General features: G+C 42.6%; 1 protein-coding gene across 1 annotated transcript in view; it reads right to left on the bottom strand.

Annotated features, from left to right (window-relative positions):
- DNAH8 (dynein axonemal heavy chain 8) overlaps positions 1-23482 on the bottom strand; it is a 612643-nt gene that overhangs the window by 495572 nt on the left and 93589 nt on the right. The window contains exons 10-13 of the mRNA XM_037895538.2: positions 21088-21195; positions 18962-19063; positions 5843-5989; positions 1407-1604 (exon numbers count right to left, since the gene is read on the bottom strand). Coding sequence (XP_037751466.1) covers positions 1407-1604; positions 5843-5989; positions 18962-19063; positions 21088-21195 — 555 coding nt within the window. The remainder of the gene's footprint in view (positions 1-1406; positions 1605-5842; positions 5990-18961; positions 19064-21087; positions 21196-23482) is intronic.

Genomic DNA, 23482 nt, shown 5'->3' with positions numbered 1-23482 from the left:
CTTAGTACAGTTAGCATCTGAGATGATTTATCTGAGGCACAATAATCCCCAGGGTCCTTTGTGTAGCTCAAGAAGCCCTTCCTGGGTCTTGAAGCTAGAGACTGATCTGAAGTAGTCACAGTTTGGGGCATCTTATGAGAAGGTCCTGGTGAAGGGGAGTGCCTCCTCTTCTCACAGTGGGAAATAGAGAAAGCTGTGGGAGCACTCCTCGCTGGTATAAAGTCAAATCTCAGAACTTGTGAGGGGCCAGCATTAGAAGATGCATGGGGGACTGCATGAATAGATATGCTGCCCGGGATGTTTGTGTTCTTTTAAGAAAAAAAACAGCTAATGCTGCATTTTTATCTGATGTGTCCCTCATCCTGACATAAGTCAGCGAGTATGTGGGTTGTTTGTTGGCATTGCCACCTGGCTGGAGGGGCAATGTTTAAAGCATGAGGACTTTTGTCTTTTAAAGCCAGTACCAAGCATCTCAGGCCTTGAAAAACCAAGATAGGGACAAAAATGCAAAATGACACAAAACTACTTACTAACTATCCTAATCTAACTACCATTTACCAAATAAAAGATGTGAAAAAGCTCACGGGAAAAACCATAAGCAAAGTGCATGGGGACCTCCAACTCTTAGCCATGGAAGATGAGAAGGAACTGAGGGAAGGTCAGGGCAGCTCCATCCTTTAAACCCACAGCTGAAAACACAGGTAAGCACAGGGTACTATTAGTGAAAGCTCTCCAACTCAAGTGCACGTAATGTTCACATACCTAAGTAGAACAGACATGTGCAATCACTTGAAGAAGAACCTCTTTTTTCTGGCAAGAGATCAACCCAGAAAGAGATCCAACTCTTGCCCATCAGTGGGTGTCAATAATAAGGAATCTTTACAACACCCACATATTTATCTTTATCACAATGTTTGAAATATTTACCTATAGTTAGAATGCTTCCTCAGATACCTTGGTAAATTTAACTACCACAGGGGATAAATGTGCCATTTTCAATGGTGTCCACTGTACACAGTATATAGCAAAACTTACATTTGTGAAACATTTTCCCAAAGTGAGAACATAACTCCTATAATATTAATGGGAGCTATGAGTACACAAGATCTGGAAAACAGACACCTATATCATTGACAAAACTGTAGGCAAGTATATTCCTGCAGTTAATAATCTGTAAATAACCATAAGAAAGGCAAGAAATTTAAGGATCAGGTAAATATAAAAGCCTTTGCACAAGTTGTGAAATTTGTTATTATTTTCCTAACAAACTCTACCATTCACCAAATAAAGCCAAATCATACAGTCCTTTTTCAGTCAAAGCTCCCACTGAAGTCCAAGGGGTTCTGAATATGTAAAAATCATGAGATTATGGCCTTGAATAAGTTACAGATAACAATGTTACTTACCTCTAAACTTTCAATTTTTGTCATGAAGTCTACAAAATCTACATCAAATTCAGTTTTTCGTGGGTCAAGAATATCATATTGTTTCTTTTGAACGCTCTGGTAGATATTTTTGAACTTTATTGCCATAATATCTATCCCTTCAATTGTAGACATACTAAGTGCAGAAAATGTTTGTACTATAGTAATCATCTCTGTAATCTGAAATAAAAAAATATTTTTCACACTCAGATCAAATTGTGAATTTATTTCAATTCATTTCAATTCATTTAGTTTGCTTGTGGTGCTTCTTGTTGACAAAGGAATAATTACATCCTGGGCTAGTCTGAGATCAATGGCCAGTCTGCTCTGATTGGTTATTTCACTCAGAATTCCTCATCTAAATACGCACAACAAAACACTGCTCCCTCAACTTCTTACCCCAACCCTCACCATCACTCAACCTAATCCAAATTGTTTCAATATTTTTGCTCTGTTTTTCTTGGTATCTTGAGGAAGGTTTATCTGTAGTTAACTTTTACATTAAATTACATTTAATATCTGAGTGATAGGGTGGCGAATGGCTCAAAAGCTGAAGCATCAATGTTTAAGATATACAAACAGGAATTTCCAAGCGCAACAGACAGACCACAAGAACTAGTATATGCACTGTATGATTACCAAGGAAAAACACAATGCCTGAGGGCTCTGCTCACTGTTTTGATCTCTGCTGCCCTGCAGGCATGAGTCCCTCCCCTTTCTGGGAAGCATCTGCAAGCTCAGCTGTCAGATCATTAATGTGGAATGCTCCTGTTCCGCCCTGCACTAGGAACACAGGGGAAGACAGGCTGCTGCTGCAGCGGGGGGGGGGGGATGGACTGCTGTGCTGCTTTGACATTCCTCAGCATGGAGAGCTCACAGACCTGTGCAGGATGCCGCTCCTGCTTCCGGCAGCTGAGGAAGTTGTGGGAGAACTCTTAGGGAAATCACAGAGCCATAGGCAGGCAGAGCAGGCTGCTTCGGGAGAGACTGCTGTGCTGAGCAGAGCTGGGGGCTGATGGGGGGGAGTTACCCCACCCTCTGTCTCAGGATAGGTTGGACAGCCTGCTGTCTCCCCCCTCACACACACACCATTCTCCTCTCCCTCCCCCACCCCTGCCCACTTCAGTTGAAAAGTGTCTGACAATCTATTAGGGTGCCATGGAATGATGGGATTGAGAAACCTGTATCATGTGACGCTGTATCTGCCCCACGAGCCACTGCAAACCCTTCCTAAAGCACCCTGCAGACAGTTGCATAGTAGGATAGATACCACAGCGCATGGCTATCAATGCAAGAGTTGCTAGTGTGGATGCACTCTGCCCACACAAGGAGCATAGTGTAGACATGCAACAGCGGTTTTAACTAAAGTGGCATAACTTTTGCCAACAAAACTTTGTAGGGTAGACAACTTTTCTTTGTTTTTGGGATAGGCTTCAGTTTTTAGTCTCCAGTCATACTCAGACATTGGGTCAGGGTAGAGAAACATTTTCCACAGAGGTACATATTTCTTAAGTAATAGGAGACACTATTTAGGTGTTTCTATTTCCCACATCCCTCTTTCTGTTTCTTTTACCTATGGCCTTGGGTTACACATCTATTGCACTACATCTGTTTATAGAAAGAAAGAAAGAAGTCCAAGTTACTCACTTTGCTAGGCTTCCCATGGCATCCTTTGCTCTCTGATTTATTTTTTAGATTGGACTGTCCTCACGGCAGAGACTAGTAATCATTTTGTATCTTGCTCATCACTAAGCACGTTGTCGGTGCTTTAAAAACAGTACTAACAAAAAGGCTTTGTGACCCTTTAAGTGAAAAGTTTTGAAGAAGTGCTCTAGAATCATAGTGCCAATCTCTGCATTTTACAAGATGTTTAAGGACAGGTATGCCCCAATGATGTCTACCCCCTTTGCACAGAAGAATTGAAATATGTCCTCCTTGGTTGCAAGAGGCTTAGATCCAATCACTGCCTAGCTTTTCAACATATTGGGAGCGTCTGGGTCTGGAGTCTTTATTGGTTTAATCAGAGGATCTCAGCTGACATTTGCAGGTAGCAATGATGGTGGGATCATAGGGTTAGAAGGGACTGCAAGGCTCAGTCTAACCCCCAAATAAGCTGAGGAAGAGTTCACCAACTGATTATCTTATAGAGATAGCCCATTCACCAGATTTTCCAGCTCAGTTGCCTTGCTTTCAAGACAAACAGAATATCAATTGATCTGAGACTAAGGATCTCTTTGATCCACCTCGGGTTACTTCATGGCCCTTTGTCAAGGTTCCTTCCCCACTCTGAACTCTAGAGTACAGATGTGGGGACCTGCATGAAAACCTCCTAAGCTTACTTTTACCAGCTTAGGTTAAAACTTCCCCAAGGTACAAACTATTTTTTACCCTCTGCCCTTGGACTTCCACTGCCACCACCAAACTTTATCTGGGTTCCTGAGAAAACATAGTTTGGACACGTCTTTCCCCCCCAAATCCTACCAACCCTTGCACCCCACTTCCTGGGGAAGGTTTGGTAAAAATCCTCACCAATTTGCATAGGTGACCACAGACCCAAACCCTTGGATCTTAGATCAATGAAAAAGCATTCAGTTTCCTTACAAGAAGACTTTTAATAGAAGTAAAAAAGAATCACCTCTGTAAAATCAGGATGGTAAATACCTTACAGGGTAATTAGATTCAAAACATAGAGAATCCCTCTAGGCAAAACCTTAAGTTACAAAAGACACACACAGACAGGAATAGTCATTCTATTCAGCACAGCTATTTTCTCAGCCATTTAAAGAAATCATAAACTAACACATACCTAGCTAGATTACTTACTAAGTTCTAAGACTCCATTCCTGTTCTGTCCCTGGCAAAAGCATCACACAGACAGACCCAGACCCTTTATTTTTCTCCCTCCTCCCAGCTTTTGAAAGTATCTTGTCTCCTCATTGATCATTTTGGTCAGGTGCCAGCGAGGTTACCTTTAGCTTCTTAACCCTTTACAGGTGAGAGGATCTTTCCTCTGGCCAGGAGGGATTTTAAAGGGGTTTACCCTTCCTTTTATATTTATGACACCCTTGGACCCAGGATATGAACATCTCCAGCCTGGGTTTCTTAGGGAATTCTTTAAATGCTTCTTTCTGATTTTGTTCTGTGCAAGTGGGATCAGTTTGGAGGAACTGATCCTAAACTGATTTTGTAAATGCACTGATTAATGCTGAAGACTCATGCACAAGAGTTTGCCAGAGGGCGCTGAAGACAAAAGGCTGTCAAGAGTTATCAGGCCACCTGCATGGAGCTAATCCACCACCCTCTCTTTCCACGTTCAAATCCCTCCTAAAATGTCACTTCTACAAAACCCACAGGAAGAGAATAACAAAAAACAAACAAAAACAAACCACACCAGCAACCAACAACTCTAAAACAATCCTCCCTTTGGGTTTCCTACTCTTCACTTCTCCATTTTTCATTTTTTACAGTTTGTTCCAAAGCCCATTAAATTAACAGGGCTCTTTCCATTCACTTTAATGGGGTTTGGATAGATTATAAACTCTTTAGGATACATAATTATCTTAATTTTTTTGTCGTGTACAACACAAATAATGCTATGGGAGCTTAATAAATAAATTAATAATAAAAACATCATGTTTTGAAAATTTGAAGTACAATGTGTGTGTGGTGGGTCTTTCTTTTTATAATCTTTGGGGGGGGAAAGCCTTATGTATTTTGGCAAAAATGTAAATCTATTATTTTTTTTCCTCTGCCCATCTAACTTAGGCTTTGTCTACACTGGAACTTCATCGGCACAACTTTTGTCATTCAGGGGTGTTGGGAAAAAAAAACAAACCACACACCCTGAACGACAAAAGTTTTACTGACGAAAAGCACCGGTGTGAACAGCACTTTGTCGGTAGAAGTGCTCTCCTGCCCACAAAGTCACTGCTGCTTGAGTGGGGTGGAAGTTTGTCAGCAGGAGAGCTTTCTCCTGCCGACAAACAGCAGATACACTGCGCTCCTTTTAGCAACGTGGCTGTAGTGGCACAGCCATGTCGCTAAAAGCTGCATAGTGTAGACAAAGCTTTAGGTTCAGATTAATTGATTTTTCTGAACCCTTTTAAAAAACTGAATTTTAGGCTGAGACCAAGCACAGAAAGCCAAACACGGAATTTTTTAACAAGCTATGAGCAAATGAAAAAAGTGAGTTGCAACTCTTAACTACAGCTTTCGTTATTTGTGAAAGTCATAATAATTTGACGGTCTAAGAAATCAAGAGAAATGCCGTATTTATCCAAAAACATCAACCACATTTTAAAGAAAAAAAATCTTTCATATTGAATTAAGAATACAGTACACTAAGCAATTCTTTAGTCAATGTACAAAAATTCTCATTAAAGACATGCACAATTACCTTTTTTTTAAATGTTACTTACTTTTTCTAGCCTTTTACAAAAAGCTTCGAATTTGCCAAAAATATACATCTCTGATACTTCAAATGTCTTTTCCCCTAGAGCTTCCAAAATCTGTTTCCTTGTTTTATGAAAGCATTTTTGATATTCTTTAAATAAAAAAATGCAGTCCTAAAAAAGTTGAGAAACAAATGCAATAACTATCAGATGGAAAGAAACATGCAATATTTCTTATGTACAAAAAAAATCTGTTGTTTCTGTTGGCTGTTCTGTATTTTAGAAAATGTTATTTTTTGTAATTAGTCCACATTATCATTTTGATATTGAAACAGAATTTTGCAACCAGAATTGTGACCTATTCCTTGTGTCCTGCACTAACATGGAGAAATTCCTCTTATTTAGCACTTACTATTCTCATTTCAAAAAGAAGAAAGTGATGAGGAGAAAATGTGAAAAACCAAACTAATAATGTTAGATGGATGACCAATAAGGATTTCCTGTATTTATCTTACTTTATGATTAAGAATAATTGACTCAAAACTATCGCTGCAGGGAGCTAATCTTTACCAAATGCCATATCAGTGTTACCCTTGAACATCTCAGATCCTTCAGATTTCTTTTCTTACATTTGCTAGATGTGTCTTGTCTTAGGTCTGATCCAGCAAAAATTTAAGCACGCTTAACTTTCCACACTGAATAGTTCTACTGACTTCTCCTCCCTCTTGCTGAAGTATTAAGTATTATTCAAATATTATTATTACCCCTAAAATTAAGCATGTGTGTAAGCCTTTGCAGGATCAAGGCCCTAGATTGTAAACCCTTCAGAGCAGAGGCTTTTACCATGTGTTGTATAGCACCTAACAAAAGGGGGTGCTAAGGATGGCTGGGGGGCCTCTGAGACCTACTGACCTAATAATAATTAGCAAAAATACTTCAACAAGAGAGGAACAAGACAAGAAGTTGTATGGGAAAGGAGAAAGATGAGACAAACGATTCTGACACACAGTGGCTGTATCAAGAAGAAGCCAAAACAGAAAACAGTACTTCCTATAACCATACTATTAGCACAGCATGGTTAAAACTAGCTATGCCAATATGAGCATTTCCAGTTTAAAATGTAGAGGAAAAAGGTTGACGGCAATTAGGCAGCAGCTCTTTCAAATATTATACCTAACGTAAAAAACCCTGTCTTGGCTGTCCATGAGTAGAATTCCACAGAAAAGCCATGTAAGTACATGTTGAACTGCAAGCACATGTTTAAGTGGTTTGTTGAACTGAGACCTTAATTAATGCACCAGTTCAGCGGATGTAAAAAAACAAACCAGTCTTCAATCAAAATGTTCAAGCTTTTATTCTCTAGAATGTTTTATAATAGATGCTTTATGTTAAATCAACACAAACCCTTAAAGCACTCTGTTGGTCATCTCAACCCAATTTAAAGAAGCAAAAACAAACTTATCAGTAGCCCTTGTTTAGGGTCATAAGTGACAGCAGTCAAATCATAGTCTAAAGCCATGTCTACGCTAGCGAGCTTAGAGCGACACAGCTGTACCAATGCAGCTGTGCCACTGTAAGATCACTTGTGTAGCTGCTCTATGTTGGCAGGAGAGAGAGCTCTCCCATCTACATAATAAAACCACCTCCATGAGCGGTGGTAGCTATATCAGCAGGAGAAGCTCTCCCACCTACATAGCGCGGTCCACACCAGCATGTCTCTCAGTGTAACTTATTTCAGAGTAGCAGCCGTGTTAGTCTGTATCCGCAAAAAGAAAAGGAGTACTTGTGGCACCTTAGCTCATGAAAGCTTATGCTCAAATAAATTTGTTAGTCTCTAAGGTGCCACAAGTACTCCTTTTCTTTTAGTGTAACTTATGTTGCTCAAGAGGGTGGGGTTTTTTTTGTTTGTTTTTAAACACACCCCTGAGTGACATAAGTTATACTGCCAAAAGTGGTAGTGTAGACATGGCCAAAGTCCCATGTATTCCGGAATTCCATGGAATTTGTTATGGAAGTCATGCTTTCTGCAGAAAGCTGCTCCAGGATCTCAGCTTTCATTTTAAAAAATTGTGTTTCTAGGCTTTGTGGTCCCAAAGAAAAGCTTGAAAATGTGATCCAAATGTAAATCGAAGTACTGATGTCTTCCTGAGTTGTCATACTGCCTGAAAACATAGCTCAGAATGTCTGAAATGCACCATTAAATTAAAGTGTTCTTAATGCTGAAACCTAAAAAATAACAATCTGCAGTATACTGAAAATGGGGGAGGCAATGTAAAATAAATGGAAATTTAATATTAAAATAAATAACCTAGGAGCTACTTTAATTTTATTATTCATTTTCATATTTAATTCTCTAAAATCATCAATTTTTAAAATTGTTCTTAAGAAGCTGCAGAATTTTCATCAGAGTGCTACAGAATATAGGATCTAGCTGCAGAATCTAGGCCAAGCTTGCAAGTCATGGGGCCTTCAACACAGCCATTCTGAATTTGTTTTCAGTTTAGCTTATGTGAGGCACGATATCGTGTTTAAGTTCAGATATTACCACTATGTTTCCTACATCCACCAATGTTATCAATCAAAACATACAGTCCGTGATTTGAAGAAATAACTTTATTTCTCATAGTTCCATTATCCTCCAAGTGCTTACAGATGGAAAAATATTTGTGCTTTATTTTCAATCCATTATATGTTTACCAATCAGTAATTTCCAGAATCCCTCTTTCCCCACTCTTCCGTCCTTTTTTTAAAATATATAATAAGACCTTTGTGGAGGGGGAGGTTCCCCCAGTCCTTTGGTACATGACAGATCCCTCATTTTCAATACATCCCTGGTTTCCCATTATTTTATTTTTTTTAAAAAAACTATACAGCTAGTTATTAAGAGACAGATTGCAAGCCATCTTAGCACATGTTGACAGCAAAACAGATATTTAAACAGGAAGTGGAAATGGTTGGTGCTCCCAGAAGAAAAGATTGCTTCGTCTCTGCCTGAGGTTTGCATTCTGCTTGAAAAGACCCTCCGATAAGACTTTTTGATTTCTTGTCTTTGTTTATAAGGTCCAAAAGAAGCCTGCTCGGGTGTGGCAGTAGACTTTTTTAGTGAAAACAATGTGACAGAAGCCTGGTCCATATCCTTAGAAAGAAGCCACAGCATTAAAGGATGTTAAAAATAAGGCTGGAGCCTTTAAAGAGACAATATTATAATTTTCCTTTGTGACATTTTTTCTTTATTATCAAGACTGACACAACAGCTTTGTCCCAGATTTGTATACTTAGAATTACAAAATTTGTGGCTGGAGGAAACATAGCAAAATATTCGGGTTTCAGTAAAGCATTTGATGTTTCTTACAAAAGGTCACTCACAAAACTAATTTAAAAACTGACCTGCACATGATCGTTGTCATGTGAAAGAAACAGATATGTACCTCTACTATAACCACTGTTCTTCAAGATGTGTTGGGCATACATACATTCCACTGTAGGTGTATGTGTGTGCCCAAAATACTTGAGTCAGAGACTTTTATAAGCAGTACTGTTGGGGCACTGCATGCACCTATGATATCCTTGTGTATGCAGCCAAGGGCATTAAAGAAAACCCTCCTCAGTTCCTTTGCATCAGAAATATGAAAACACTTCCAAACTAGAAGAGAAGGAGGGAGGGTCATGGCATGTATGGGCTTGTCTTCTCTACCGGGAGATCGACACTGCTGCAATTGATGCAGCGGGTGTCGATTCAGTGGAGATTCTATAGAATCATAGAATATCAGGGTTGGAAGGGACCCCAGAAGGTCATCTAGTCCAACCCCCTGCTTGAAGCAGGACCAATTCCCAGTTAAATCATCCCAGCCAGGGCTTTGTCAAGCCTGACCTTACAAAACCTCTAAGGAAGGAGATTCTATAGATTCTATTCTATATGGATCTAGTGAAGACCTGCTAACTCGACAGTAGAGTGCTCTCCGGTCAATTCCACTACTCCAGCTCCCCGAGAAGGGTAAGGTAAGTGGACTGGAGAGTGTCTCCTATTGATGCAGAGCAGTGAAGACACCGGGGTAAGTCAACCTAAGCTATGTTGACTCCAGTTATGTTATTCACATAGCTGGAGTAGAGTAACTTCGGTTGACTTACCCCGGTAGTGAAGACAAGCTCAATGTGTGCACAAACATATGGTGAAGAGCAGCAGCTACTGTAGAGGTAAGTAACTGTTTTTTAGTTCTTTGAATGATTATGTACATGTACATTTCACTGTGGGTTTCTTTACAGGCAGTGGGACTTCGGACCTACTTGAACAGGGAATGAAGTACAGACTTACCAAAGTCTACATCCATTCACAATGCCGGAGTTGATGGCATAGTCTGGAGAAGGTATGTATTGATTACCATGTAGCCACTTTACAGATATCCACAATCAGTACATTATTTAGGAATGCTGTTGTGGTAACCTGAGCCCTTGTAGAGTGAGTAGTTATCTTTGTTGGAGAAGTTACATTTGTGAATTTGTAACGGGATCTTATGCAAGGAGATATCTGAGCTGAGATTGCTTTCCCCTTCACTCTTTTTGTGTAGGGAACAGTCTAGGAGACACTCTAAATGACTCGCCTCAAGGCGGCTTCCCCCGTTCCCGGCAGGGAACGATGGGGGAGAAGCTCCAGGGGGTTCCCCCCCCACTCCCAGCAGGGAACACAGCCCGCTGGGAACCCGGGAACCTATAGGGCAGCCAGGTTCCTGGCAGGAAGCTGCCAGCAGAGCCGAGAGACTGGGCTCTCAGCTCCCCATGCTGCTCCTCTTAGGTCAGTGCAAGTGCTCCTGGTGAGGACATGCACCATCAACCCAAGGAGGGTAGTGTGGACATGAACCACTGCAGTAATTACTGTGGTGGCTGTAAGTTGACCTAATATAGGTCAACTTAGGCTTGAAGTTGAGACACACACCCTCAGCTCCCAAAATGGAACTAGATCTCTGACAGGACAGTATACACAAACAAGCTCTTTAAGACACCTCACTACCTCCAGGTGTGACAAAAAACTTACAAACCTTTAATGGAAGGGTGAATGGCCAAGATGGTGGCTAAATTAATTCTAATGGAGCTAACTGAAAAGTCTTGTATACAAGATGTCCTGAATTTCGGCTCCAGTGGGACAAAGATGATGAGAAGCAGCCCAGATAGAAAAATCTCTTCCACTTAGCTAAGTATGTAGATCTCATAGAATCCTTTCTGTTAATAAGAATGGTTTGGATCTCCTGAGAACAAGTTTTTTCCAAGGAGTCCAACCATATCTCATCCAGGCCATGAGATGCACATTCTGTAGGTCCAGATGTAGTTTCTGATCTTGATTCAGAGACAAACATCCTTCAACAAATGGCAGTGTTATTGGTGATTGGATTGTGAGCTCTTGATGATCTATGTAGCGATGCTGCCCTAGCCAAGCTAGAGCTATCAGTGTTAATGTAGCGTGGTCTTATTCTAGTTTCCTTATCCTTTGATTCCAAGGGTGAACCAGTGGAAAGGCACAGAGAAGATCGGTTGATCAAGGAAGAAGGAAGATATCTGCTACTGAGTCTGGACTCCAACCACCCTGAAACACACCTCTAACACTTTTTGTTTAGGTTTGTTGCAAAGAGATCTACAGTGGGTGGTCCCCATTTCTAGAACATGATGGCCAATATGTTTATCTTCAAGGATGACTCTTGGTGATAAATGACATTTCTGCTTAAGGAATACACTGTGGTGTTTCTCATCCCAGCAGATGGAAGGCTTCAGTGTAATGTTCTGAACACAAAACTTCAGAGATGAATCGATTCTTCACATAAGTGACCCACCCTGGCTCTGCCTTGCCTGATCAGGTAAAACATGGCAGTGGTGTTGTCCATAAATACCTGAGTTGTGTGCCTTTTGATTATGGCTAGGAACACTTGTTTGCATGAAATGTATCTCCTAACTCTATGAGTTGTATATGTAGTGAAACTCCCCTGGGTGGACACCCCAGGCCTTGGTGGAGGCATCTGTGCCAACTGTCATTGCTGGTTCTGAAGGGGAGAAGGGAACTCCCACACAGCTGTTTTTGGGGTCCATTCACCAGTCTAGGGATAAAAGCACTCATACAAGTACATAAATCAGCATGTCCAGAGAGTGTCTGCTCAGTTGTGGAATGGAGCCAGGACTCCATATACCTGAGGTGAAGTCTGACATGCTAAATTGCATATGTGTATGATGCCATGAGACCTAGAAGTCATGGGCAGGATTATACCATTTTCCTGGGATTGGCTTTGAAGTTCTTGAAAAGTTGACAATGGCCAGAAACCTGTCTTGAAATAAGTAAGCAGTCACTGTAGTAGTATTGAAGATGGCTTTTACAAATTCAGTCTTTTGACTGGGATTAAAGTTGACTTTTCTGCATTTATTCTCAGTTCCAGATGAGCAAACAGTAACTGGATTTGAATAATGCTGCTCACTACTTGCTCTTTTGACTGACCTCAAATCAGCCAGTCATCCAGCTAAGGAAAAACCTGGATATCAGAACACCAGCCTGTTCTGGGAATGAAGAAGTAGTGGGAATAAAACCCTCTACCCCCCCATGTTGTAGAGGTACTTTCAATATGGTTCCCATACAGAGGGGAGACTGCACTTCCTGAAGCAGTCTTGTGAAAAGGGTCCCTGGGAAGGTTGGTGGAGGAAGGATTGGAACCATATGACATATTCTTCTTAAGCAGTGCTCAGAACCCATTTGTCTGATGTTATGGAGGTGCAGGCACTGAGGAAGAGAGACAAATGCTAATTTTTAACCTACAAAGTGGTGACCCTAAAGGTATATTACTGCCTTGAAATCAGCTTCAGGCACAAGATTCTGGCTGATGCATCTTTACCAATGGTTCTCAAAGGGAATTAGTATGAAAGATACTGCCATGGTGTGGGACTCACCCCTGCGGTGCCTCTTGCTGGTCTCTCAGGGAATTAGCTCTTCCAACCTCCGGAGCACCCTCTGCAGGCCAGTGTCCTGCTTGCCACTGCCCCAGTGTCCCTCCCGGATCCCAGTGCGCCTTTTACCCAGGGTGCTGCCCCCTGGCAGTACACCCACAGATCCCTGGGTCTCCCCTCCCCGGGGAACCCCACCCACTATCCCCACCTCGCCTCAGTCTTTGGCTACTGCCAGTCACCATTGAGCCCCCGCACACTGGGGCGGACAGCAGTGTATAAGCCAATCATCACAGGCAAGGGGGGTCTAGACCTGCTACCTCTGCCTACCCGTGGGCTGCCCTGTTGCAACCCCAGTACCCTGTCTTAGGCCATCTGCCAGGCCTACAGCCTGGGGCTTTTCCAGTCTGGAGCCTCCCAGCTCCTCTGGCCTTCCCCAGCCCTGCTTCACCTCAGGTACCCTGGTACGCTCCCCAGCAGCCAGGCCCGTCTCCCTCCACAGCTAGAGGAGACTGTCTGCTCCTGGCCCACTGCCTCTTATAAGGGCCAGCTAGGCCCTGATTGGGGCATGGCCACATCTGAGCCTGCTTCCCCCAATCAGCCTGGGAACTGCTTGCTCCCAGCCACAGCCCCCTCCTGGGCTGTTTTAAGCCCTTTAAGGCCGGAGCGGGTGACCACCCCACTACATGTACATAGTGACTGGTCAATTGTCATTGATATGCCCATCAAATTGACTGCTTTAAAGAAGCTGACATCTGGTTAGAAGATCCTGCAGTTGCTTGCACCTCGAAGGCTTACTGCATCTCCTACAAGGGTACACATATCGAAGCAGATAAATTGAGATTTACAATGTCCCTCTTTAGAGGCAGAGAGTAGACTTCCAAAGAACATAATGTAGCCCTAGAGTCTTTTGGAGTAAGCAAAGCATAGCAGTTTTTTCTTCAAAAACAATGTAGACCTTTGAAAAGCAGATCTTCACCTGTGTTTTGAAATTCTCTAGGAATCCCTGAGGCCTGAAGCCAGGAGGAATGGCTTATAGATATGTCTGTGGCCATAGATTTAAAAGCCATGACTGCTGAGTCAATGTGGTTAAGTGACCCGTAGCTATGATGTCAAGAAATTGCTCCTTAAGTTCCTCAGGCAATTTATCACCAAATTTTGAGATAGAGTTCCAATTAATAAACATATTTGCCAGAAGAGCCTACTACTCCCATTTCCTAACTGGCTGTTGTATAGGATTTTGTGCCATACAGGTTTAACTTAATCAATTCTTTATCTTTTGGTTAGATTTTTGTCTGTGACTGTTTTGGTATGTTCATTCACAGCCATTAGCGCAGGAGAATACAAGGAAGGATGCGTGATAAAACAATAACCCTCTTGGGAGGGCACTTAGTAGCAACTGTCAGCCCTTTTTGATACCAGCAGGAGGGAGGCCAGGTTCTGCCATAAAGTCTTAGCAAAATTGAGAAGAGTTTCATTGATCAGAAGAGCCACACATTCTGGAGCCAAGGTTTCAAATATTTTCAGGAGTTTATGAGGGTTATCTTAAACAACCTTGGCCCATTCACATTTTGGGTATGTCACCACTTCATCAAATACTGAAAAGTTTTAAAATCCACTAGGTGGCAAGGATGTTTCTGGTGTGATCACCTCATCTGGTGAGGATGATGAGATAAGAGGAAGTTAGACAGTGGTGTCATCCTGTCTCTCGCCTCTTCCAAGATCTCTAAGCGGGACACCTGCTCAGAAGCCAGGGGAGGTGCTTCCTATGTAGCAGAAGATGGAGCAAAGCAGTGATTTGGATATGGATCAAGAGGCAGACACCAAGCTCATATCTTGAGAGGCATCCCGTGGCCCAATAGGGTCAGGACGGGAAGTTATAGGGAACCACAGACCAAGGTGATGAGCACCAGGCAGAGAAGTCTCCAGATGAATCTCAGTCTTGTCTGAAGGCACATGGGAGAAGTGGCCAAGTATCATGTCCTTGCAGTACATTTATATGAGAATTGAGCAGGAGAGTAGCAAGATCTAAATGACATAACAGGTGAAGCTGGCCGGCTGCTGCTGGAGTTAGATGAAGACATATTACAGTTCTCTGGAAATTTTGGAGCAATAGCAGTTTGAGTAAAGGGAGGTAGAAATATGTGGTACCAGAGATGTAGACAGAAATGTTGTCAGCACTATCATCAGTACTAAAGCCAATGTAGCAAGTACTGATGCAGAAGTAATTACCAGTACCAGTGACTGTTGAGGAGCATGCAATGGTGGCAGAACCATAAAAGGTATAGTGAGACTACATTAGCTGACATGACTGCGACCAAAACTGACTGCAGTGGCAAGTCTGGTACTGAGAGACATATTAAGTCCTTAGCAACTAAGAAAGCTTGAAGCATTGTAGGTATGGAGATAGAATGAAGTGCCCCCAAGTCAAAGTAGATGGTATTGGTACTGAAGTACACAACACTGATCTCGACAGTTCTGAAGAATTAAATAGCGGAGTCGACATTATCATGTGAGATGAAGAAGGTGTCAGTCTCGAAAGCACCAGAGACATTAGTGCCAGATCTGACAGTGCCACCTCTAACAGTACCAGAAGTCATCGTTGTTCTTATGTTCCACCCAAGTCAGTACCAGAGAACGTATAGTTCCTTCCGATGTCTCACCTTTGAGAGCTGAAAAGGAAAACTTCTTTGGTCTCGAGTCTGACTCGGAGGAAATAGCAAGCATCTTTGCTTTCAAGGAAGCATCGTGGACAGAGATAACCATCTCTTTCCCCCATTCTCTCCCTTATATGCAGAAGAGGTAGCCAAAAGGTCATTCTTTTCAGGGTGGCAGAGATTTCAGCTCTCACAAACAAAGTCATCAAATTCTGAGGAGGGGCACATTGCCTTCTCTAACAGGTATGCCATAAGATGAATCTCTCTCATACTTCGTACTCGACAGAAAAGACTTACAATTGGAGCACTTATCTTTAACATGTTCCTCTCCTAAACAAAACAAGCAACTTAATGCCCATCAGTTGCAGGCATTACTTTACAGTTTGAAACCTGAAGATCTCTGCATCGTAAACAGAAAAGGAGTACTTGTGGCACCTTAGAGACTAACCAATTTATTTGAGCAAAAGCTTTCGTGAGCTACAGCTCACTTCATCGGATGCATACTGTGGAAACTGCAGAAGACATTATATACACAGAGACCATGAAACAATACCTCCTCCCACCCCACTCTCCTGCTGGTAATAGCTTATCTAAAGTGATCACTCTCCTTACAATGTGTATGGTAATCAAGTTGGGCCATTTCCAGCACAAATCCAGGTTCTCACCCCCCCCTTTTTTCTCCAAAAACCACACACACAAACTCACTCTCCTGCTGGTAATAGCTTAACCAAAGTGACCACTCTCCTTACAATGTGTATGAAAATCAAGGTGGGCCATTTCCAGCACAAATCCAGGTTTTCTCACACACCCCCCAAAACACACACACACAAACTCACTCTCCTGCTGGGGGGGGGTGTGAGAAAACCTGGATTTGTGCTGGAAATGGCCCACCTTGATTTTCATACACATTGTAAGGAGAGTGATCACTTTAGATAAGCTATTACCAGCAGGAGGGTGGGGTGGGAGGAGGTATTGTTTCATGGTCTCTGTGTATATAATGTCTTCTGCAGTTTCCACAGTATGCATCCGATGAAGTGAGCTGTAGCTCACGAAAGCTTATGCTCAAATAAATTGGTTAGTCTCTAAGGTGCCACAAGTACTCCTTTTCTTTTTGCGAATACAGACTAACACGGCTGTTACTCTGAAACCTGTCATTGTAAACAGAGAGACTCCAGGAGCAACACTCAGAAGGAAAAATGAAAATAATAATAATATAATATAATTAATTAATACTAAACTAATACTAACTATTAACAGTATCTACAACTATATACAATTTCAATATGTAAAGCTGGCTAGAAATGACAAAGCTCAAAAAGCAGTGGGGATCTCCAGTACTTGCCATGGGCAGTAGGAAAGAATGAGAGGGAGTCAGTGTGGCCTTGCCCTTTATGCCCTCTGATGCATCACAAGGACATCCAGGTGTGACGGGGTTGGGACTCACCACCGTAGCACCTCCTGCTGCTCAGTCAGGGAATTAGCTCAGTTCATGCAGAGCGCCCTCTGCCAGTGGTGTCCCGTCCGTCTCCCGCCCTTGGTTGGCATCTTGACCCACATTGCTTCCAGCTTGCGGCATCTTCTTCAGGACACTGCCCTTTGGCAGTGCCCACTGCTCCGGTCTCACCCCCTTCCGGGGGTTTCGTGTTATCAGCAGTCCTTCTCTTCACCCCAGCCACAATGGCCAACCACACCCCAAAGTCTAACCCCTTTTGGCAGGGGTCTGGTGCATTCTGTGATGGGCACTCCTAACGGCCAGGTGGAAGTGCAAGAGGGGAGAGCGGGGGGGGGGGACCCAGGCCCGCTCTCTACTCTGGGTCCCAACCCAGGGACCCTTTGGTGGCAGCCTTCCTGCCTGCCCTCCTTCTCTCTCTTTGTCCGTCTCTCTCCCTGGGCCGTTTCCCCCTCGGCCCCTTTGCACTGGCTAGGTCCTTTTTCTCAGAGCCCACGGCCCAGCAGACACCGGGCGGGAGTTCCCTTCTGCTACCCCCACCTGCCCAGCACTGCGCTGTCCCTGGTGCTAGTCTCCTCACACAGGAGACAGACCTTCACCCTCTGAAGGCCTGGGAGAGACTGCCTGCTCCCTTCCTGGGCAGCCTTTATATAGGTACTAGACTAGCCCTGATTGGCTGGCTGTAATACTGGCCCTGATTGACTCCCTAACAGGCCCTCCCTGATTGGCTGCCACCTTGCACAGCCGCTCTGGCCTGTTGTAGCCCAATCTGGCATGGGGGTGGGGCACCGCCCCACCACACCAGACCACATCCACTACCCCAAAGGTACTACTAGAAAAAGTCTCTGACTAAAGTGCAGTAAGTACACATACACCTAAAATGGAATGTATACGTGTACAGGCACTCAAAGGAGAGTAAAACCGAGCTGAAGAATTAGGATTATTTAGAGTAATGATAAAGAGCAATGCAAATTGAAGTGGAGTGGAGTACTATTAGGTCCCACCTCATTAAATACTCATCATTGATCATGAAAAGGGGATCAACAGAAGATAAAGGGAAATTCTGGTCTTAACCTGCAAACTGGTTTTCTACAAAGGACAAACTTACATTATTACCATGAAGCAGGGAGCCCAACCTTCTGACAGGTTGTTAAATTTTTGGTGCCCTACACAGTCCCTCCACCCCCACATATATGCACACTCCCTCTCTCAACCTTTAAATTCTTTGACTCCTCCCTTTCCTTCTCTCCTCACCGGGTTCTCACCAAATCCTTTTGCTTCTCCCACTAGCATTTCCAAAATCTCTCCCTAGTCTGACAAAACTCTGGTTCATGCTATATAGTTTTCTCATCAAAACCATTGACCATCTCCTCTCCAATCTACCCAACATTCAACAGCAAAAATAACCTTACTCTTCTGCTGCTCTTACCATGTAATTCACTTTCTAATGTGCTTTCACTGGCTCCTTGTCTCTTTCTACATAAAATTGGAACTCCTCATCATTTTTAAAACTCTCCCTTTACCTACATCTCATTATCACCTATCAGCCCAGCACTCTGACCATTCTTGCTTCATTCCTCCATTAGTACACTGCTGTCACTCTCGCCTTTGTGCCTTATCTCATACTGCTCCTGATTCCTGGAATAACATTCCTCCTCCTGTATACCATCCTGTCCCTCTAAATCCTCTTGACGGACATGGCTCTGATAGTTACACATTCTGTGCTACTCCCAACTTCTATTTAAAAATATCAGAATTTATATGATTAGCTCCCTATGCTGTAATTACTTATTTTTACTTGTTTTAAATATCATCCTTTTTCCTTTCTCTGTTGCTTTTATGTTCTTTGACTGATTACCTTAGATTGAACACTCTAAATAGTGGGACTGTCTCTCTTTTAAATCCTATAGTGTTATATGTTCATTTTTAACAGTAATAAATCAGCTTTGAATAATTTATTTAATATGAAATCTGGAAAACTTTATATTACAAAGCAATGCATACTTTTCTAATAAAAATGATGGACTTCAGTGCAGTCCTACAAGCCGGTGCTTACTAGGTGAAATAAGAACCCACATCAGAAGGTGATCTAAACCAGTGAAAACAACAAAATATCACTATACAAACCTGAATTTTTTTAATTACTACAGGTGTATCCTGGTCCCATACACGAGATAAACCACCATCAGTAATATATGCCTTACACGCTGTAACCATTTGATTTGTAACCTAGTACATATAAATGAAAAACAAACTTTGTTAATGATCTCCAAAATTTTGTTTTTATTACACCTTGAAAAAAACAAATTATATACCTGCAATTGGAACTTTTCCATCACATTTACGTTAAATATCCTAACATATGTGACTTAAGTACAGTACAGTATTTTAGATACTTCTAGACACTGAAATAATATTTGAACAAGTCTCAGGCATAAAAGGAAAAGATGTTTGCTCATAATTCTGCTTCTCAAAAGATCACTCTAACAGGATTCTCACTCCTGGATCTTAGTTTCCCACCATGAGACAAGCAGAACTACCAAAGTTCTGAGAATTTTTACTCATGTGGTAGCTGTGTAGTATGTGAGCCAGGACCTCCACTAGAAGTCATGCATCATTCTTACAGGTGTGTTTATCTATCTACACACACCATACCCACACCCACACGTATGTGTAAAATATATAGATACTCACAGAATGTCACTAGCAGAAACTCAAGAATAGAAGACACCATGTTTGTTGTATGTTTTAAACATACATACACAGACGCTATCCAGTGTTCCAACTAGAAATGGCTCCATCCGTTGGTGCAGGGTGCATCCATGAGTGAAGGGCAATGTCCTGAGAAAACAAACGTGGTATCTTCTCTACTTGAGTTTTAGCTAGTTTGACGGGGTAAGGCCAGATGGCTATAGAAAAGTAGTGGGAGACAGATATATCAGCCCCAGGCTAAATGAATCCTTGTTACCAGGGTAAGAAAATGGCAGTTGCTCCAGGTCAATTAAGACACCTGGGGCCAATTAAGATCCTTCCAGAAAGCAGGGGAGATAGCTAGGTTGATTGGGACACCTGAAGCCAACCAGGGGCTGGCTGAAACTAGTTAAAAGCCTCCCAGTTAGTCAGGTGGGGGCGTGTGTGTCAGGAGTTGTAGGAGGAAGCCGGGCTGCTGGAGAAACGGAGCAGTACAAACCCTATCAGGCACAAGGAAGGTAAGGGTGATGCAGATATTGAAGAAGTAGAGGCTGCTGTGGGGAAGTGGCCCAGGGAATCATACTCATCCTGTTTCTAAAAAGTCAGCTACCAAGAGCTGTTACTATCAGGACCCTGGGTTGGAGCCCAGAGTAGAGGGCGGGCCTGGGCTCCCCCCTCCCCTCCCCGACTAATCACTGAGACTGGGAGACAACAGAGACTTTGCGAGGGAGGGTGGCTTCTCCTCACCTCCCTTGCTCGCTAATGATGAAAATGGCTCAGTAGGCTGTGACCCCTGCCTCTAGAGGGAGAAGGGCTACATAGAGGGTCACAGTGAGCCTCTGAGGCTAGCTTAATCTGCCAGGAAATGTGGGACCCATTGAGACGAGGTCGGAGCTTTGCCACATTAGTAAAACTCAGAAGTTCTAGATGGGGTATTCTAGGCTGTTTAGAGAGACTAGAAGCCAGGGCTCTGGGTCTCCACAAAGAAAGAGTTTAAGAAAAGTTTTGGAATAACCCTGTGAAAGAATCTGGGAAGAGCCCTGGAGAGGCTGGGTAATGTAACCTGACAAAGGGGTATCATTTGGCCAGACATAGAAAAGTTCTGAGAGAGAAGTTAGAGGACAGTAGCAGACCCATAGGATAAGAAGTAGACAGCATTCATGCTTGGACCTGCCACCTGTTTTGTCCATCATGAAGAACTACAGTTCCTTCTCTTTATGCATGTTAAATAGTATTTGTGGAGCAAGGGACTACTAAATATAAAGATGACATATATAAAGATGACATAATCTAGACCTTTGTGAGTCTATATAAAATATTATAAGAAATAAATTGCAGTTGCAATGCCTGATGTTTTCTTTATGCCTGATTTGTTTTATAGCATGACAACAGAAGTGTTATATATTTAGTAGTGGGCATCACAGCTTTATAAAATCCTTACCACTTTTCACCAAGATATCCTGCTGATTGAAGTAAAACAAGAATTTCTGCAATGTCATATTCAGAGCTGTTTGCTTTCATCACAGTTTATATAAATGAAGCCTTGATATTAATGTGCTTACCTTTATAAACAATGATGTCATTCTCTCTGAAGTATTGTAATACCTTGAAACACTGTGAATCATTCTTATAGCATTAATCAAATTTTGTATTCCATGTGCCATAGACACCTAAAATAAAGAAATTTTAAAGAAAATTATGTGAGCTTCTCTCCCCTTACCAAGTTTCCTATTCACAACTTCTAAATTACACTTTTCTTCACGTCTATCAGTCTTAAAAAACTTGTCACATCTTGCACAGAAGTCAGCGTTTGGTACTGCAGGCACTACATTCTGAATAATCAGAGAGGGCAGTGCAGAACGGGGAAGAAAACTGGCAGCATGTGACCTCCAGAAGAAGAAAGAGGAGATCCCATATACCCCCAATGCAGATAGAGGTAAGAAACCATTTTCAGGCTCTCTGCACAGGTACTATGATGGAGAATGGTTTGGAAGAGTCATCTGAGGGAAGGGATCAGAAGGAGACTCCATCGACTAGAAGGCATGGGATGCATTGTCCTAGGGATGGGGGTTCCATGACCACCAGTACCAAAAGGAGGAGATGCGTGGTTGTCATCGGGGACTCCCTCCTGAGGGGGATAGAGTCATCTGCCATTCAGACCGGGAAACTCAAGAAGTGTGGTGCTTGCCTGGAGCTAGAATTCAGAATGTGAAGGGCTGTCTGCTGAAACTGATCAAGCTCTGGGACTGCTACCCCTTCTTACTACTCCACATGGGCACCAGTAATACTAACAAGAATGACCTTGAGTGGGTCACTGCACACTATGTGGCTTTGGGAAGAAGGATAAAGGAGTTTGAGACGTAAGTCATAAACTCATCCATCCTCCCTGTTGAAGGAAAAGGCCCAGGTGTTATGTTTATAAGCAGCACCAGGGGAAAAGGCAATATGCCGCGTCTATTGGAGCTACAATTAGCATATATGTTCAATCACACACACACACACACACACACTATCCCGCCAGTCAATGTTATAGTTACCAGTCCAGAGTCAGGAGCAACCTAGGGGCCAGCTAGGTTGATCGCAGGTAGGGAGGAGCCGGGTTCTGTTGGTCGCGACACGATGCTCTGGGGAAGTCTTGGCAGGACCAACCCAAAGTTTAATGGCAAAGCACCCTATTTATATAGTGCTCTTCCTTCATTGGGACCAATGAGTTTTGCACTGTCATGCTGTAATCAATCGCCATTTGACGAGTGCTTGTTTTCTTAAATTGTTCTTCTTATTCTTTATCTTGTTCTTTCATCAGTCTCTCAGGGAGTTATCCCATGCTGGTTTTGATGACAGCTATCTTGTCCCCACTGATAGGTGCCTGCCTTCTCTTTTAGAGTCATCAATCTGCCCTCCTCTGACATCTCAATGGGGTGTATTGCAATCTCCTGGTGCCTTTACATCTGTCCTTGATTCCTCCCTAGAACATCTGGTCCAGTGATGGCCTTCACACCTATCTTCTAACACACACATTCCTCATTCACACACAAAACAGGATTGATTTACACAGAACATTTGAACAGGAACATCAAATTGCAATGCAGGAGAAAACAATCATTGCATTCTTTCACTTATTTCAAAATGCTAATTTTTAAACTTATAACAGAGTGGTGACCCTAAAGGTCTATTACTGCCTTGAAATCAACTTCAGACACAAGATTCTGGCTGATGCATCTTTACCAATGACACAGTAGGCCATTCCTTTCTGATTTCAGAAAGGGTGGCTGGCAGAACATGGTCAAATCAATACATTTAATACATGCTACATTATTATTCTTTATCCTTCATTCTAATTTATACAAAACACAAACATAAAATCCTTCTACTACACAGGTAGGAACCATCGAATTATGGAAGTAAATGCATGGTTATGCAGGTGGTGTCAGAGAAAGGGCTTTGGATTCTTCGACCATGGGATGCTGTTTCAGGAAGAAGGACTGCTAGAAAGAGAGGGGATCCACCCAGCGAAGAGAGGGAAGAGCATCTTCGCTGGCAGGCTTGCTAACCTAGTGAGGAGGGCTTTAAACTAAGTTCACCAGGGGATGGAGACCTAAGCCCTGAGGTAAGTGGGGAAGTTGGAAACCGGAAGGAAACACAAAGAGGAGGGTGCAACAGGGGAGACCTCCTGATTCATACTGAGAAAGCAGGGCAAACAGCTAGTTATCTTAGGTTTTTATCTTAACTGGTTTTTGAATGTTACAGTTCTTGATATCTAATTTGTGTCCATTTATTCTTTTGCGTAGAGACCATCCGGATACATGGCAGAGGGGCATTGCTGGCACATGACGGCATATATCACATCAGTGGATGTGCAGGTGAACGAGCCCCTGATAGTGCGACTTATGGGGTTAGGTCCTATGATGGTGTCCCTTGAATAGATATGCAGACAGAGTTGGCAACAGGGTTTGTTGC

The sequence above is a fragment of the Chelonia mydas genome, chromosome 3 (genome assembly GCF_015237465.2).
Source record: "Chelonia mydas isolate rCheMyd1 chromosome 3, rCheMyd1.pri.v2, whole genome shotgun sequence".
Taxonomy (NCBI): Eukaryota; Metazoa; Chordata; order Testudines; family Cheloniidae; genus Chelonia; species Chelonia mydas.
Note: the sequence above shows the minus strand (reverse complement) of the source record. Positions and strands in the feature narration are given on the sequence as shown.